We start from the raw sequence: 17,114 nt of genomic DNA, 5'->3' as shown, positions 1-17,114 counted from the left end.
TCTCCTGCCCCTCCTCTCCCCTCCCCCACCCCTGTGCCCTCTTACTGAGCTTCCTCCATCTGCACACTAACCTCACTGGCTAGCAGGGAGGGAATTTGCTCAGAAATGCCCCCAGTGGCCTATTGGAGAGTGAAGTAGAAGTCCCTTTGCCTGCCGTCCAAGGCTCACGTAGCTTGCTTTCACCCCACCGGCCCAGCGGGCTCTGCCCTGCTACCCTTACTTCCTTATGGCGGTGCTGAAGCCATGGCTGTTCCTCGTGCACCTGATCTTTCCTCTGCAGTGATCAGGTTCACGCCTGAGTGCCTGGTCACCTCCTGGTATGACGGCTCGAGAGCACAGTCCTGTCCAAGCCACTCTTCTCTCCTCGGAAGCAGGAGGACGGTGCCCAGCAGGAGCGCGTGCCCGGCAGTCCTTATGGGGACAGGGCGTATCAGCCTGTGCGGCAGGTGCAGCAGGCCACCGCGGATCCTGAATTCCACAGAAGGGCAGTGCTTACTGTCTTCTTTGTAGAAGGAACAGCATATCCTCAGGACAGGAGCAGAGAGTGATGGTGGGGGCGGGGGTAGCGTTTCAAACCAACATCTGAGGAGGTTGGTGATGATGTTAATCTGAGAAGATATTCGCTGTAATTTAAAATGTTTAATTGTTGCAGGAAAAGTGGTGATCTTGTGGCCACTGGCTTAGTTAAGCTGCACGTTAGTAATACTTGTAGTATTTCGCTGTTCCCTTAGGTCACAAGTCCTTTTTAAGTGTGTTTCAAACTGGGGGGTTCCCCAAAGGATTAGGGCTTGGAGCACGATGGGGGACGCAGAAAGTCGACTCCATCTTTCGATGCTCAAGTAGTGTGAGTCCTGGCGCCGGGTGCTGGCTCCCTGTCACTTCCCTAGAATGGGTAGAGCCCTCAGGACATCTTCACTAAGCACTCTTCCACTGGGAAAACTGCTCAGCCCAAACCCCTCTTGATAGCTGCCCCGTGGACACGCGGTGTGGTGTTTGACCCCGGCTTGTTTGGAATTTTTATTTATTTAGTTGCCCACATGGCGGGGAGTCGGCAGGAGTGGAAGCGGCCCCGTGTGGGCCTGAGCCATCCGCTCATTCACACTTGGTCTCGTACCCCGAGTGACTTATCTTCTGCCCGGTGGGTGATGGTAGGCGAGTGCCTTTTCTGGGTCATGAAAGGAAAAGTTTCCTAAGTTCACTAAGCGTTCTTCTGATTTCAAGTGTAGAGCCGGTTACGCATTTTTCTGAAGCTGTAGTGCCGGGAAGGTGCTGGGGCAGGTGCAGGGGGTGAGGGCGGGAGTGGCCGCAGCTGGAGCTGCTCCTCTCACCTCAGCCGTCCATCCATCCTCCTGCAGAGACGGGGTGGTGCTGTTGCCACAGTAGTTGGAAGGTAATGTGTTAATGTGATGTTGCCTACATGGTGACACAAGGCGTGGAGGAAACGATGTGAACCTGGGATTCAGATTCAGGGTGAGCGTGAGAGACAGGCAGCAGCATGGTCCAGGGGTTCTCAGAAAGCACACAGCACTTCAACTTTAGAACACGCTTCTGAATTAAGTGAAGCTCTGAGCCTGCACGTACAGTAGATTAAGCTACATTGTGTTTATGACCAGGGATTAATAAAGAAGACCGGTTACAGCCAGTTGACAGAATTTATGTCTTCCAGGAAATGTGTTCTCACTTGAAGAGCAATTAGAGATTCACGGATTGGTGTCAGAGTTACTGGCGTATAGGACTGAACACAGAAGTTAGGAACAGGGGACGCCTGGGTGGCTCAGCGGTTGAGTGTCTACCTTTGGTTCAGGTTGTGATCCAGGGGTCCTGGGATCGAGTCCCGCATCGGGCTCCTGCAGGGAGCCTGCTTCTCCCTCTACATCCCTGCCTCTCTGTGTCTCTCATGAATAAATAACTAAAATCTTAAAAAAAAGCTAGAAACAAGAGACCGTGGTTCTGCAGGGAGTCATCTACTTAGGCTCAGGCTACGTGGCCAAGACCTCAAGATCTGGCTCCCTACCAGCCTCAGGAGTGTGCAGTCTCACTTGTCACCTTCCCACCTGGCACATGTGCCTGCCTCCTGACCAGTGTCCCATGACAGCTCTCCCTCATTCTGCTTTCTTCCTAGGAGAGTACATCTCCTCTGTAACTTCCTTTTGCAATGTGTTCTCTTGGCTTTGTCCTGACGACTGGTGCTCTCTTCTGTGGTTCGGTGCTCGTCCCACACCCCTGGCTGAGCGCCTCTTTGCTCTGCTTCATTTTGCGTCTGTCTCCTTCTTTACAGTAACACTTCCTCCCCATGTCCCGCCTTCCCCCAGCAGGCCAGCATCCATCGGACCTGCTCTGCAGATCCCTGGGTACTTGGACAGGGCGCAGGGCTCCCTCCTCTGCGTCTGTGGGACACCGCTCACTTCTGTTGTAGGAGGCATTACCTTGTGACCTCTCACTTGCTCCTCCTGCTGGCTCACATGCTCAACACTGCACTCTTTGCATCAGGGGCACGCCTGGCCTGCATCAGGTGCACAGCAGGTGCTCACCTACCATCACCCACCGGGCAGAAGATAAATCACTCAGGGTACCACTCAGACCAAGTGTGAATGAGTGGATGGCTCAGGCCCACATGGGGCTGCTTCCACTCCTGCCGACTCCCTGCCGTGTGGGCAAGTCCTGGGGTGCAGAAGGCAGAAATGAAGGCAGATATCTGACAGGCTGTGGCCAGACAGGGATGTGGAAGCAGTAAAGTCTGGGTTGGGTTGTACTTTGGAGCCATAGAGAGAGGAAAGACGAAAAACAAAAATAACCAGATTGCTTTGTGGAGTCCAACCCAAAAGAGGCTTGCACATTTTTCCAAAGTTGGAGAAAATAGACCAACTTTTTTTTTTCTTCCTGCCTGGCTGGCGAAAATATGCTGTTCTTTAAAGAGTGGCTGGAAAAGCATCTCTGCTTGTGGCACTGAGGAGCATCCGAGGAGGCGGCTGGGTGTGGAGGGGCCCCCAGAGGGGAAGGAGAGGCTGCGGTGGCAGGTGGGACGCGCCATGCGCAGAGGGTTCCGGGAACTTGTGGAGGCCAAGGATTTTATTGTGGAAGGTTTCCCCTCTGAAATTGGGAAATGTGTTTCATCTGGGGATAAAGAGCCCCTGAGTCCACGCCTTCTCCCAGGCCAGCTTCTTACTCTGGAAGAACATTTGGGGAGCGACTCAATGGGAGGGCCCTGGGGTTGGACACATGCCCAGATCGACTCCCCAGCACTCGTGCATCAGACAGGAAGTGGGCAGCACGAGGGGAGCCCCTGGCCTCCCCATGGTCCCCTCCAGCCTCACTCCACCCATGCGGCCCACCAACTCATTTCACATAGAGACATCTGAGCCACTGTCACGGGGCAGCTAATTATAGTCACATCTGCTTGCAGCTGGACAAGACAGTGACCTGGAGGTGAAGTGGTGGCCTCGGCCGTTCCCTCTGGCCCATTCCGTTCCCCAGGGCAGGGACATTGAACGTCCGCCCCCACCGAGTGGGGGGAAAGGGCAGAAGAGTCATGAAAATGAGTCCACCCAAATTAGGCAGTGGGTGCAAGGAGACCATGCTGCCAGGCGGGCGGGCCCTGGGACAGACACCCTCATTTCCTGGGCACATGTGGTTTGCGGGGAGCCCCCTGCAGGCCCGCAGGCTCTGGCCCTGCCGCCCACAGACCGCACTTAAGTCAGAGATGCTCATGTGCCCAGTTTCTCAAAGGTTTCATGCTAATTTGTTTTCTTGCCAAGAATGTATCAACACTTGTGGTTGTTTTCAAATGAGAACAGAAATATTTTTTTAAGTCCAGAGAGTAGTAAGGATATTTGGTTTCCATGTTTTCCATGACTGAATGGAACAGAAATGTTATTTTATTTAGCTCAATTCTCCTTTCCATTGGATTAAAGGTGAAGAATTAGTTTCACATCTCTAACATTTATCAATATAAGACAATGATAATATTAATATAAAGCAAACTCAGGCGAAAGCCCATGGATGGTAGGCTCCTTCCTTGGAGATTAATCATCCTTACACCCATAATGCCAAGCGTAGTTTAGGAAGTTCAAAAATGCTGCACAAATGTAAGCTTTTAAGAAGTTATTATTTGTATTGTAACATCTGGCCTCTATTTTGCTCTCTGTTTTGCTAATAATTTTTAAATTCACTGCACACTTACTGGGGGGTACATTTTATTGAAGAAATGTGTAAAACTATAGGGACACAGTTCAGTGCATCTTGCACAAACAGAACGCACCAACCAAGCAGAAGCCTGGACCGCCTGCCCCCTGAACCCTTTTCCCCTCAAAAACAGCCCCCAAGGGTAGCCAATCAACAGTTTTCAGCTTTGCATAAACAGAGTCACCCAGCTTGGTCTGCTGTGGCTGGCTTTGGTTTGCTCAGTCAGTATTGTGTGTGTGAGACTCAACCACGTTGTGGCCGCCTTTACTCAAAGTGTGCAGAGGGCTCCGCTCTGTGAATGCACCGTTGTGGATCTGTCTGTTCCTCTGTGTGCCATTTGGGCCACTGTGTGTAGTGCTGCTAGGAACCTTCTTGAAGATGCTTTATTTTATTTTATTTTATTTTATTTTATTTTATTTTATTTTATTTTATTTTATTTATTTTATTTTATTTTATTTTATTTTATTTTAATTTTCTTGGGGTACAACAAAGTGCAAAATTGGTAAGTTCACAGCTTAGTGAGTCTTTGCAGATGGAACCACCCATCCATGTAACCACCCCTGTTGTCAAGCAGAGACCGGTACCCAGAAACTTCTCTCCCACCCCCTTATTAGTCAATGCCACCCTTCTGGCTTCTTTCACCCTGGATAATGACACCTGTTCTTGGAGTCAGTGCAGTGGGACCAGACAATGGGTGCTTTTCAGCTTTAGGTTTTAAGATCCTCTTTCAGGGCGGTCCTCTCCGGGCAATGGGGTGTGGAGGTGTGGAGAGCCATTTTGCAGAACCTCAGGGCAGTAAGCACACATTTAAAATAAGAATTACCAAAAATAGCATGTACCAGTTAAAATCACGAACAGGATGGAAGTTAGGAAACTTTAATATTAATCATATTCTGTATTTCTTTATGATGTTTTAAAAAATATTTTCCTAAGACTCCAAGTCAATATTCTTTCTACTACAGCTTTTTAAACCTTTAAAATGATTTTATGTATTTGAGAGAGAGAGAAAGAGCACAGAGGGAGAAGCAGACTCCCCACTGTGCAGGGATCCTGACATTGGGCTCGATCCCAGGACCCTGGGATCATGACCTGAGCCTAAGGCAGATGCTTCACCAACTGAGCCCCCCAGGTGCCCCTCTTTTTGATGTTTTAACATCCAGAAAGAATGTGACATCATGGATGGTGCTTTTCTTTGGGTGGTTATCTTTGATTTACCACATCAACACTTCTCAGGTAATAAAATAAAATGAAAAACAATAGAATTGGAGAGATCAAATTCTTGTGGCCTGTGATACGGAAACACGGTGTTTAAATAGAATGGTCTCAGTGGTGACAGTGCACGAGGGTGTCTCCCATGATGTCCCTGTGATGCACATACACACACACACACACACCTGTGGGGCACACAGCAGGTGTGGAATTGGCCAGGAAAGCCATGTGTGTATGCTCAGCTCCCAAGTTGCTCCCCAGTGGTTGTCCAGCGTCTGTCCCACTTGGCAGACCCATGGGGGGAAGCACACCTGAAGCTCCACTTTTAGTTTCCATGCCTTTGTAATTTCTACCCAAGTACCAAAACACATTCCTTTGTCTCCACATATTTCTTTAGTTGAATAATTATTCCAAAGATTCCCTGAAGAAGTCCTACAACCAGGAAGAAAATTGGGATGGTAAGATCACCAGAAAACTATTTTGACATTTTGCACAGCATGGGGAATGTACAAAGGAATTTGAAAGATAAGCTATTTAGACTTGGCAGATCTCCACATGTCCCTATTTGGTGGGATGTGAAACACATAAAAATTGTTAAAGCGGTGATGTTAAAGGTCTACCTTCCATCAGAAGCAGGAAAAATGTCAGAAAATTGTGGACTTCACTGTTAAACTCATTCCAAATATGCCTTTCTAGAGAAGATATGTCGCTGTTAGCAAATTAGCATAACAGAGCGTCTGTATGGGCTTGTGCTCTGTCTCTATCTCTGTCTCTCTCACTCCCACACACCCACACCCTCTTGTACACCCACGCATGCACACGCACGCAGAGTAACACCACGCTTGGCATCCTTTGGATAAGTAAAAAGGGCTCTCTAAACAGAATTAGCGAGCCTTCCCCCTTCCTGCATTCCCCCATGGAGCTCACTTTAGTGTTGAGAAGAGCTCCCTGTTGGTCTGAAGATCAGAGGAAGACCGGAAATAGGCTTCATTTCAAGCTACAGTCCCTGACCTCTATCATTCCTCTTCCTTCTTTGGCACTAGTTCTGCATATCATCAATCTTTGGGAATTTTTAGAGCTTAATATACTTTATAGCATTCATGCTGATGGTTTGACTCTCTGGAAATCTCTAATTGGGGCATAGAAGAAAATGTCTATAAAATTAATTATTTCATCACGTCCTAAAAAGAGACTCCCAACAGACTAGAAAAGATATTTGTTTTAGGGGTCACTTTGTTGTACTTTATGCATTCCTTTCAAATTGTATTATTAGTTTTCATTTAAAGTGGCTATAGAAGTTGTGTGTGGGCATGTGCCTCTTCACTGAGAGCTAAGGTATCTTTCTCTGTTCTGCTTCTGTTGGAGGTAGCGTCTTATATGCTCGTGGTAGGTTATTGGCTGTAGGGTCTGCTGGGAAGAGGCAGGAACGACTGTCAAGAGTGACATGGTTTTTGTTAGGTTGTTCTTCACCGTTGGGGATATAGATGTGATGTCTGTGCCGCCCGAGAGCTGTCTGGGGCTCTCTTCTCCCTATGATCTGGGTGACCTCTCTAGTGTTGACCATGGATAGCCCACTTCTACAAGAGAGACCAAGCCTCACAACTTTCTGACCTTTGGGGTCTTCAGCCACATACCCATTTTCAAAGTGCAGGATGTCTTTTTGACCAGCTTCCTCAGCCAGGACCTTTTGGTTTAAGAATGTTCTGCTCGGGAAGAAAGCACAGACTTTGCTTTGGGAACTTGGAGCTAATTGACTTGATGCTTGCACTCCAGTGAGGGAAAAGGCAGGAAAACGAAGTATGAGCAATTCACACAATGTACAAATTCTTCCCGTTCTAGAATCTGGAACAGCTGGATGGGCACTAGTTGTTGGGGCCCAATATGTTCCAGATGCTGGGAAAAGTGAGCAGCCCTCGTAAACTCCCTTAGATGTGTGGCCAGTAGGGAGCTGCTTGAGTCTATGAGGCCCTGCACATCTTTTGATTTTGCTGAGAGGTCCAGATGCAAAATGTAATTCCTCAGGAAATCTTGGGATTCGTGACATGGTCTTTAACACGTGAGGTCACCAATTAAATTTTGAATCTGATATAGTTCATTTGCCTTTTACACTTAGTAATTCATGGCAGAGAGTTGACATGTGCATAACATAAGGCTCTTAGTTTAATTAGCTATTTCAAGATCGTGCATTCTACCTGCTTGAAAAGGGATCCTTATTCTTTTTAACAGTGTACCCTTGAATCACAACCAAAATACTTCTGTGTACCAGGGTGATATCCAGCATGGGCCATTATATGACAGCAATGCTAAGGACCAGAATAGTTTAAATACTTTAAAATAGATTTTAGGGCTCCAGGCTGGCTCAGTTGGAGGAACATGTGACCCTTGATTTCGGGGTCGTGAGTTCAAGTCTCATGTTGGGTTTAGAGATTACTTAAATAAATAGAAACTTTTAAAGCAAAAGAGATCTTTTTAGCAAAGTAAACATGCATCTTATGATTTTTGTTAGTCTAAAAATTAATTTTTTTATAGGGCCATTTACGTAAAATGCTGGGCCACCCAGAATGTGAAACGAAAATCATAGTCTAAAAATGCTCTGAGTTCTGAAAAGCTGACCATAATTTAGGAGTTATTAGAATCATCAATTCTTTGGAATTGTCTTTTAGAGCCAGAATTGCTAATAAAATTTCCCACAAAAATAAAACAGATAAGGAGCCATGAATGTCTTTTTGTCTGAGATTTTTTTTTTTTTTTAATTTTGCTTGAGGTACAGTATAAGCTGGTGGGGGGCAGGATGAGGATCTTTTATTCCTATAATAAAGGCTCTGGTCCTTTATTTCTCGTCTCAGATTACTCTGAAAGTTTACCATGACCTGCAGCCTTGCCCAAGATAAAACTGGCTATCGGTTATGGAAACACACAGGGTGTGTTTCTGTAGCAAAGGCACAAGAAGCAACTTGACCCCAGCATCGACAGCCGTGGCCCTGTAACCTCTTATCTGGTGTCCCTTGCAATGAAACCATTTGCTGAGAGCTTAAGGGAACAGTTCCAGGAAATTCATTTTTATAACTTCCCTCAAATTGAATGGAGATAAGCTTCTGAGATTTTATCAGCATTTTAGAAGAGAAAACCCAGAATCACCAAATAGCCATTTTGAGCTTCAGTTAGGTGATACTATGCTTACTCTGAAGAAACCGTATTGACCTGTAAAGTAGAAAAGCCCATCCTGCTTCAGGCTGTTCTTGGGTTTTGGCCAACTAAGCCTGGTGATAGGTGGCCAAATAGTGGGCCACCAGATAAATAAATTAGTCTCTTTCCTACCAGATAAATGAGTCTTAGCCTGGTTGAGTTTTTCTTTTGGCATCTGTAGGAGTGGGATGGGGTTTAGAAGAGTTTAAAGAGCAGAGGCATGTTCCTAAGCCTGGCTCAGGAGCAGGAGGAGAGCTGTGGGCTGGGTCGGTGTGGGAAGGCTCACCTGGATGCCCAGTGACTGAGACGCCTCTCCTGCTGGGATTCCCTGGTCTGGGGGCCCACCCAGCAGCACTGGGAGCCACCCCCTCCCCAACTTCCCTGGCCAGGCCCACAGCCGGCACATGGTCTCCTCTCTGGAGTGTTTATCCACGGTGCTGTTAGTGAGGCAGTCATCTGTTGGGAGCTACCTACCCGTGTTCCTGGATTGTTGTGTACACCTGTTATTTAAGGTTGGTGAAACGGCTGCCAGTGCCCCCAGCAGCAGACCACCAGTGGCCGGGTAGCCTCTGCTCTGTTTCCTCCATTCTGAGATGCCCATTTATTAATGGTTGAACAACTCTAAAGTTCCCGTATATCTTCACAGTTGAGGATGAATCATTGTTTCATCAGTGCTCTACTTTATTTCCCAATGCAAGTCTTATAGCTTCTGCTGTGTCAGAGGAAATACGGTCCATATCAAGCCTGGTTGTGACTCTGGGCTGGCCCCAAGTGCTCTCAGGGTCCCAGGTGTGTGTGTGGGGTGTACAAGTATTGGCTGTGAGGAGCATGGGACAGGTGTCGCCATAGAGGTGTGGCACCCACCCTTGTGGGAACCCGGGGTGGGGCGCAGGCAGCCCTAAGGTGGGGCTGAGGCAGGAGGTGGTGATACTGTGGGACATGTCTCATGGGTCTCTGAGTTCTTGGCTGTGGGCGTTTTGGCTGAACCTTCTGGAGCACAGGCTTAAGATTTTGACCTCCTCTCATTGGAAGATTCTGAGTGGTCACCAAAACCCAGGTCGTGAAGCAAAACTGTGCACATGGCTTCATTTAGAATGTTAGGAGGTTGTGAGATTGCATGCTGAAAGTTGCCCCAAATGTGAGCCAAAGAAAGAAGCAGACCCATTATCTCTGGAGCCTGTTTGGACTGTTGTCAATTGTCCCCATTTCCAAAATACAAAATTAATAACAGCTTACTGTCTTGGAGGTGCTAGTTCAGATTTCACTTTATGAAATAAATATCTCCAGATGCAGTTGTTTTAGGCAGAGGATCTCCATGGCAACGGGGCAAAGCCTTGAGTATATTGTTTAAAAAAATAGACTTCACATGATCACAGTACTATTCATAGTATTGTCTTATGTTTGAGAAGCTCTTACACTTGAAGCAGAATTTAAATACACATTTCATCCTAGACCTAAGACACAGCCTCTAATAAAAGCTTATTAACTAAACTTTTTCTTGTCACATGTCCTTAGATTCTGTCTACAACACCTGTGTCTATCTTGGTTTAAAGTTTGGGTTTGACTAAGAAAATTGCAAATGTAGGTAGGCACCATCATACTTTTATCTTTTAACGTGTTGGCAGTTTTACATAATGGAAGTTGGTGTCAACCTTGTCTTGGCATGTTATGTTGAAGTTGGTTTCAACCTTGTCTTAGCATATTATATTGAACCTCCAAAGTCAGATTTGAGTTTGTAAAATGGGGATGGTAACACTTACCTTAAAATGATAGCTGATCAAACAACATGGTAGGTGATTGTAACGACTGGTGGGCTTTTGTTTTTTTTTTTTTTTTTTTTTTTGGTGGGCTTTTGAACACATTAGTTTCCTTCCTCTCCAGATTTTTTTTTTACAGGATGCTACTTGATTTATTTTCTTTATTTTCTTCATAATGATAAATGCAATTCTAAGTCCCCACCCCCCCCACCCACCTTCCCTCGGTGACCATCAGTGTGTTCTCTATAGTTGAGAGTCTGTTTTTTGGGTTGTCTCTCGCCTTTTTTTTCCTTTGCTTGTTTGTTTTGTTTCTTAAATTCCACATATGAATGAAATCATATGGTATTTGTCTTTCTCTGACTGACTTATTTCACTTAACATTATGCTTCCTAATTCCATCTATGTTGTTCCAAATGACAAGATTTCATTCTTTTTAATGTCTAAGTACTATTCCATTGTATGTATATACCACGTCTTCTTTATCCATTATCTATCAGTGACACTCAGGCTGCTTCCATAGTTTGGCTATTGTAAATAATGATGCAAACAGGAGTGTGTATCCTTTTGAATTAGAGTTTTTGTATTCTTTTGGATAAATACCCAGAAGTGTGATTGGTTGGTTATAGGGTAGTTCTATTTTAACTTTCTGAGGACCCTCCATACTGTCTTCTAAAGTTGGCACCCTGCCAACAGTGCGTGAAGGTTACTTTTTCTCCACATCTTCTCAACGTCTTTTGTTTCTTGTGTTTTGATTTTAGCCATTCTGACAGGTGTGAAGTGATATCTCATTATTGTTTTGATTTGTCTTTCCCTGATGATAAGTGGTACTGAGCATCTTTTCATATGTCTTTGGCCATCTGGAAGTCTTTCTGTTCATGTCTTCCATCCATTTTTTAATTGGGTTATTTGTTTTTTGGGTGTTGAGTTGTATCAGTTCTTTATATATTTTGGATACTGACCCTTTATCGGAAATGTCATTTGCAAATATCTTCTCCCATTCGGTAGACTGCCTTTTAGTTTTATTGACTGTTTCCTCCATTGTGCAGAAGTTTTTTATTTTCATTAAGTTCCAGTAGTTTATTTTTGCTTTTGTTTCACTTGCTTAAGGAAACATATCTAGAAAGATGTTGCTATGATCAATGTCAGAGAACTGTCTGCCTGTGCTCTCTACTAGGATTTTTATGGTTTCAGGTCTCACCTTTATTTTTTTTTTATTTTTTATTTTTGGCATTTTTTTTTTATTATTGGTGTTCAATTTACTAACATACAGAATAACCCCCAGTGCCCGTCACTCATTCACTCCCACCCCCCGCCCTCCTCCCCTTCTACCACCCCTAGTTCGTTTCCCAGAGTTAGCAGTCTTTACGTTCTGTCTCCCTTTCTGATATTTCCCACACATTTCTTCCCCCTTCCCTTATATTCCTTTTCACTATTATTTATATTCCCCAAATGAATGAGAACATATAATGTTTGTCCTTCTCCGACTGGCTTACTTCACTCAGCATAATACCCTCCAGTTCCATCCACGTTGAAGCAAATGGTGGGTATTTGTCATTTCTAATAGCTGAGTAATATTCCATTGTATACATAGACCACATCTTCTTTATCCATTCATCTTTCGTTGGGCACCGAGGCTCCTTCCACAGTTTGGCTATCGTGGCCATTGCTGCTAGAAACATCGGGGTGCAGGTGTCCCGGCGTTTCATTGCATTTGTATCTTTGGGGTAAATCCCCAACAGTGCAATTGCTGGGTCGTAGGGCAGGTATATTTTTAACTGTTTGAGGAACCTCCACACAGTTTTCCAGAGTGGCTGCACCAGTTCACATTCCCACCAACAGTGTAAGAGGGTTCCCTTTTCTCCGCATCCTCTCCAACATTTGTTGTTTCCTGCCTTGTTAATTTTCCCCATTCTCACTGGTGTGAGGTGGTATCTTATTGTGGTTTTGATTTGTATTTCCCTGATGGCAAGTGATGCAGAGCATTTTCTCATGTGCATGTTGGCCATGTCTATGTCTTCCTCTGTGAGATTTCTCTTCATGTCTTTTGCCCATTTCATGATTGGATTGTTTGTTTCTTTGGTGTTGAGTTTAAGAAGTTCTTTATAGATCTTGGAAACTAGCCTTTATCTGATATGTCATTTGCAAATATCTTCTCCCATTCTGTAGGTTGTCTTTGAGTTTTGTTGACTGTATCCTTTGCTGTGCAAAAGCTTCTTATCTTGATGAAGTCCCAATAGTTCATTTTTGCTTTTGATTCTTTTGCCTTCGTGGATGTATCTTGCAAGAAGTTACTGTGGCCGAGTTCAAAAAGGGTGTTGCCTGTGTTCTTCTCTAGGATTTTGATGGAAAATCCTAGGTCTCACCTTTAGGTCCTTAATCCATTTTGAGTTTATTTTTGTGTATGGTGTAGGAAAGTGTGGTCTAGTTTCATTCTTTTGCATTTGGCTGTCCAGTTTTCCCAACATCATTTGTTAAATAGACTTTTTCCCATTATATATTCATTTCTCCTTTGTCAAAGAATAATTGACCATATAATTGTGGGTTTATTTCTAGGCTTTCTATTCTATTCCATTGGCCTATGTGTCTATTTCTATACCATACTGTTTTGATTACTACTGCTTTGTAATATAACTTGAAGTCTGGAATTGTGATACCTCCAGTTGGTTTTTCTTTCTTTTTTTTTAAAAAAGATTTTATTTATTTATTCATGATAGACACAGAGACAGGGGGGGGGGCAGAGACATAGGCAGAGGGAGAAGCAGGCTTCATGCAGGGAGCCCGATGTGGGACTCGATCCTGGGACTCCAGGATCATGCCCTGAGCCAAAGGTAGACACTTAACCGCTGAGCCACCAAGGCGTCCCTAGTTTCTTTTTTGTTTTGTTTTGTTTTGTTTTTCAATATTGCTTTGGTTATTTGTGGTCTTTTGTTAGCTACATCTAAATTTTAGAATTGTTTGTTCTGGTTCTGTGAAAAATGCTGCTGGTATTTTGATAGGGATTGCATTGAATGTATAGTTTGCTTTGGGTAGTGTGGGTATTTTAACAGTATTTGTTTTTCCAATCCATGAGCATGTCTTTCCATTTCTTGTGTCATTTTGAATTTCTTTCATTAGTGGTTCCCCCCCTCTTTCTTCAGTGTTTACAGTTTTCGGAGTATAGATCTTTCACCTCTTTGGTTAAGCTTATTCAGAGATACAGTATTGTTTTTAGTATAATTTTAAGTGAGATTGTTTTCTTAGTTTTTCTTCTGCTGCTTCATTATTGGTGTATAGGAATTCAACAGATTTCTATAAATTGATTTTTGTATCCTGGGACTTCACTGAATTCATTTATTGGTTCTAGTAGTTTTTTGGTGGAGTCTTTAAGATTTCCTATATATAGTATCACGTCATCTGCAAATAGAGTTTTATTTCTTCCTTAGCAATTTGGATGTTTTTATTTCTTTACATTGTCTGATTGTTGTGGGTAGGGATTTTGGTAGCATGTTTAATAAAAGTGGTGAGAGTGGACATCTTTGTCTTCTTCCTGACCGTGGGGGTAAAATTCAAAGTTTCCTATTGAATATGATATTGGCTCTGGGTTTTCCATATATGGTATTTATTATGTTGAGGTATGGTCCCTCTAGATCTACTGTGCAGAGTTTTTATCATGAATGGATGTTGTACTTTGTCAAATGCTTTTCTGCAGCTGTTGAAATGATCATATGGTTTTCATCTTTTCTCTTGTTGATGTGATATATCATGTGGATTGATTTGCGAGTATTAAACCACCCTCTCATCCTAAGAACAAATCCCACTGATTGTGGTGAATGATTTTTTTAAAAATGTATTGTTGGATTTGGTGTGCTAATATTTTGTTGAGATTTTTCTGTCTGCCTGTCTGTCTGTCGCCGAAACACAACGTGTCAGCTATATTTTGTTGAGATTTTTGCATCCATGTTCATTATGGATGTTGGTCTATAGTTCTTTCTCTCTCTCTCTCTCTCTCTTTTTTGAGATGTCTTTATGTGGTTTTGGTATCAGGGTGATGCTGGCCTCATAGAATGAATTTGAAAATTCCTAAGTCACAAACATAGGTTTGCAAATATGGGTGATGTCCAGTTAAAATCATCCCTGGGGAGGCAATTTCAAAAAGTAAACATGATAGCCTTCACTTTGTGGACCAAGTAATGCTTCAATTTTCTCTACTCCAGGCTTGCTGTTTCATTTCTTAGGGCAAGAGAGGTATGTGATAACCCCGTTAGAGCAAATCCAGATCTCATGTTTTAAGGTCATGCTCAAAATAACGGGGTAGGACGTTTCCCATAAATAGGTGAAGATGCTAAAATCATTTCAATTCAAAAGTGACCTCAATTTGCAAGAGTTCTTCTATTTAAAGACATTTTCTCTTCCTTCCAGGGTGGTTGTGCTGGCTCTGGATGTGGGAAGTGTGACTGCCATGGAGTGAAAGGACAGAAGGTAAGTGGCCAAAGCTTAAGTCATAACAGTTCATTTCGGATTGCCACCAATATGGAAGTCATTAAAAACTATATTAAACCTAACCAAATAATCAGCAATTTGTGTTAAAGCCTTATTACTATTTTAATAATTTCCCCAGAATAAAGCAAAATCAGGCTGAACATGGTGTCTATGAAATCTCAATAGCAGTTCCCCAAAGACTCTGATAATTAGCAGCAATTAATGTAGAAAAAGGGATTCGAGTTATTTCCATTTTCCACTCAAGAAAGGAAGGGTTTATTGGCAGAAAATCTGCTGGGCCATTAGTATTCTTTTGAACCCATGTATAAAGACAAAACTTAGCATTTTTCTCAAAAAAAGAGAAAGCTTCTATGGCACCTGAGGGCCTTTATTCAAATTAGTATAGTTAACCAATTTTTAATTTATAACACATTTGTCCAGATTTACTTACAAAAACAGTAAATATTTATTGTTCCCCAAATGTAAAATTAAAATATTTTTTTTCTAAGTAAGTGCTCCTCCCTCCCATTTGAGAATCACAGATCTGGATAAATCATTTTCTCTGGAGGGCGTCGATCTGTGCATTTTAGTTGTTGTGAGAGAGGGTGCCTGCCTGGTTTTCCCCAGGGACAGTGAAGAATCTTGAAATTGCCTGGGGTGGCCCTGGAAACTAGGTGTGACAGTGAGAGGAATGGCCAGTCAGCTTGTGACAGGTGGGGGCCTGAGGCAGGGGGAGGCAGGGGAGAGCCCTGGTCTCCAGGCACAGAGGGTGTCAGCTGGCCAGGATGCCCCTTCTCTTGCTCATGGCCTGCTGGAGGCTTACTGCGTCAGACTCACACTCTTGAAACCAGCAATTTTGTACCGAAAATGGTTTTGCTTCTTTTTAGCCACTTGCTAAAGTACCAACATTATTTTTTAAAAAGATATGCTCATAGTTGGTGACATCAGTATTACCTGGATAGTTTTGGAATAAATGCAGTATGTGAAAATATATTTATAGCTTTCATTATCAACCATATCAACTGTAATTCACCTTCATATTCTGTGCATTTTTCTGGCTAGTTCCAGTGTGCTTTCATAAGTGTTATTTTATGGTAGAGGCAAGTATGTTCATAACAAAGAATCTTTTTTTTTTTCTTTTTGGTCTAACTTGAATTATACACATAGGCACACTGAAGTAACAAAGAGATTCTTAAAACTATAAAAAGTAGAACTTTCCTGTGTTAACAAATGGGAATTGAAGGGCTGTATCAACATTGTTGTGTTTTTCTTGTAACTTAAAGCATTAGGGGTTGGAAGGCTGGCAGTTGTGCTCACTCTCAACGAGAACAGGGTCCATTCCAAAGACTTTCAGGATTCCCTCCTACCCCCCCTTGCCCCATCCAGCAGCTGCAGACCCTGGTGGCACACTCCCATGGGTCTGGTTTTTCAGATTTCCTATTCTGTACATATACTCTCTAGCCTGATTTATTTTCATTTTTACCAAAATTCCACCTATTAATATGTAACCAGGTAGATTTATCTAGGTGAAGCTTTCCAGGTTTTTTTGGCTGAGTTTTCCATGACTTGAGGATAGCTAGTGAACCACCACTTTAGTTCAAAGTTCATTAAACATCATTAGAAGAGGCAGGGCCATGTCTAAGTCATGGACAGCATCTACACCCAACCCCACAGGGAAAGGGTCTTGAAACATTTCTTGTCAAAATTGAGCATTGAGGGTATGCTCAGGGGAGTCCAGGTCTGTGTTTATCTTGACAAGGAGACATGCAGTAGGGCCAGCCTCCCACTTGGGTGCTGGAAGGTTTAGGGGAAGAGGTGTTGAGGGTGAAGACTTGCCATTAGATTGTGCTCCCTCCTTGTGATGAGGGCTCAGGCCAGCCTGGCAGTGTGACCAATCCACCTGAGCTTTGAAATTAGAAAGCCCCAGCACTCCTGTTAGGGTTGGGTGGACAGAGTAGAATTCTACTCTCTCCTTTACTAAGCCTCCAAATTTCCTAGCAAGTGGATCAGACATCCGGAATCCAGGGCCTCTGTGACCTTTCCACTAGCTGACCCTTGCTCCCTCAGCACTCAGTCTCCACCCACTTTGGATTTTTTATGTTATTTTGACAGAAAGACTATTTAAAATAAACTGCCTGCTAGTTGTAGGTTAAACCATTCTGAATTTGTGTTTTAGAAGACTGTAGTGGTCAAATGAATTCAGAGGGCCTCTTGAAATCTAGGGGAATAGCCAAATGTTTAGTATTATGTCCTTTCAACAAAAATTGAAGATCTGGCCTCTCCTCTTGGGCAGAAATATTTCAGGTCCCATGGTTTGCATAG

The 17,114-nt window shown here is 43.6% G+C and overlaps 1 protein-coding gene across 1 annotated transcript in view; it reads left to right on the top strand.

Annotated features, from left to right (window-relative positions):
• COL4A1 (collagen type IV alpha 1 chain) overlaps nt 1-17,114 on the top strand; it is a 140,911-nt gene that overhangs the window by 47,424 nt on the left and 76,373 nt on the right. The window contains 1 exon segment of the mRNA XM_038570042.1: nt 14,733-14,792. Within this exon segment, the coding sequence (XP_038425970.1) occupies nt 14,733-14,792 (60 nt within the window).

The sequence above is a fragment of the Canis lupus genome, chromosome 22 (genome assembly GCF_011100685.1).
Source record: "Canis lupus familiaris isolate Mischka breed German Shepherd chromosome 22, alternate assembly UU_Cfam_GSD_1.0, whole genome shotgun sequence".
NCBI classification, from domain to species: domain Eukaryota; kingdom Metazoa; phylum Chordata; class Mammalia; order Carnivora; family Canidae; genus Canis; species Canis lupus.
Note: the sequence above shows the minus strand (reverse complement) of the source record. Positions and strands in the feature narration are given on the sequence as shown.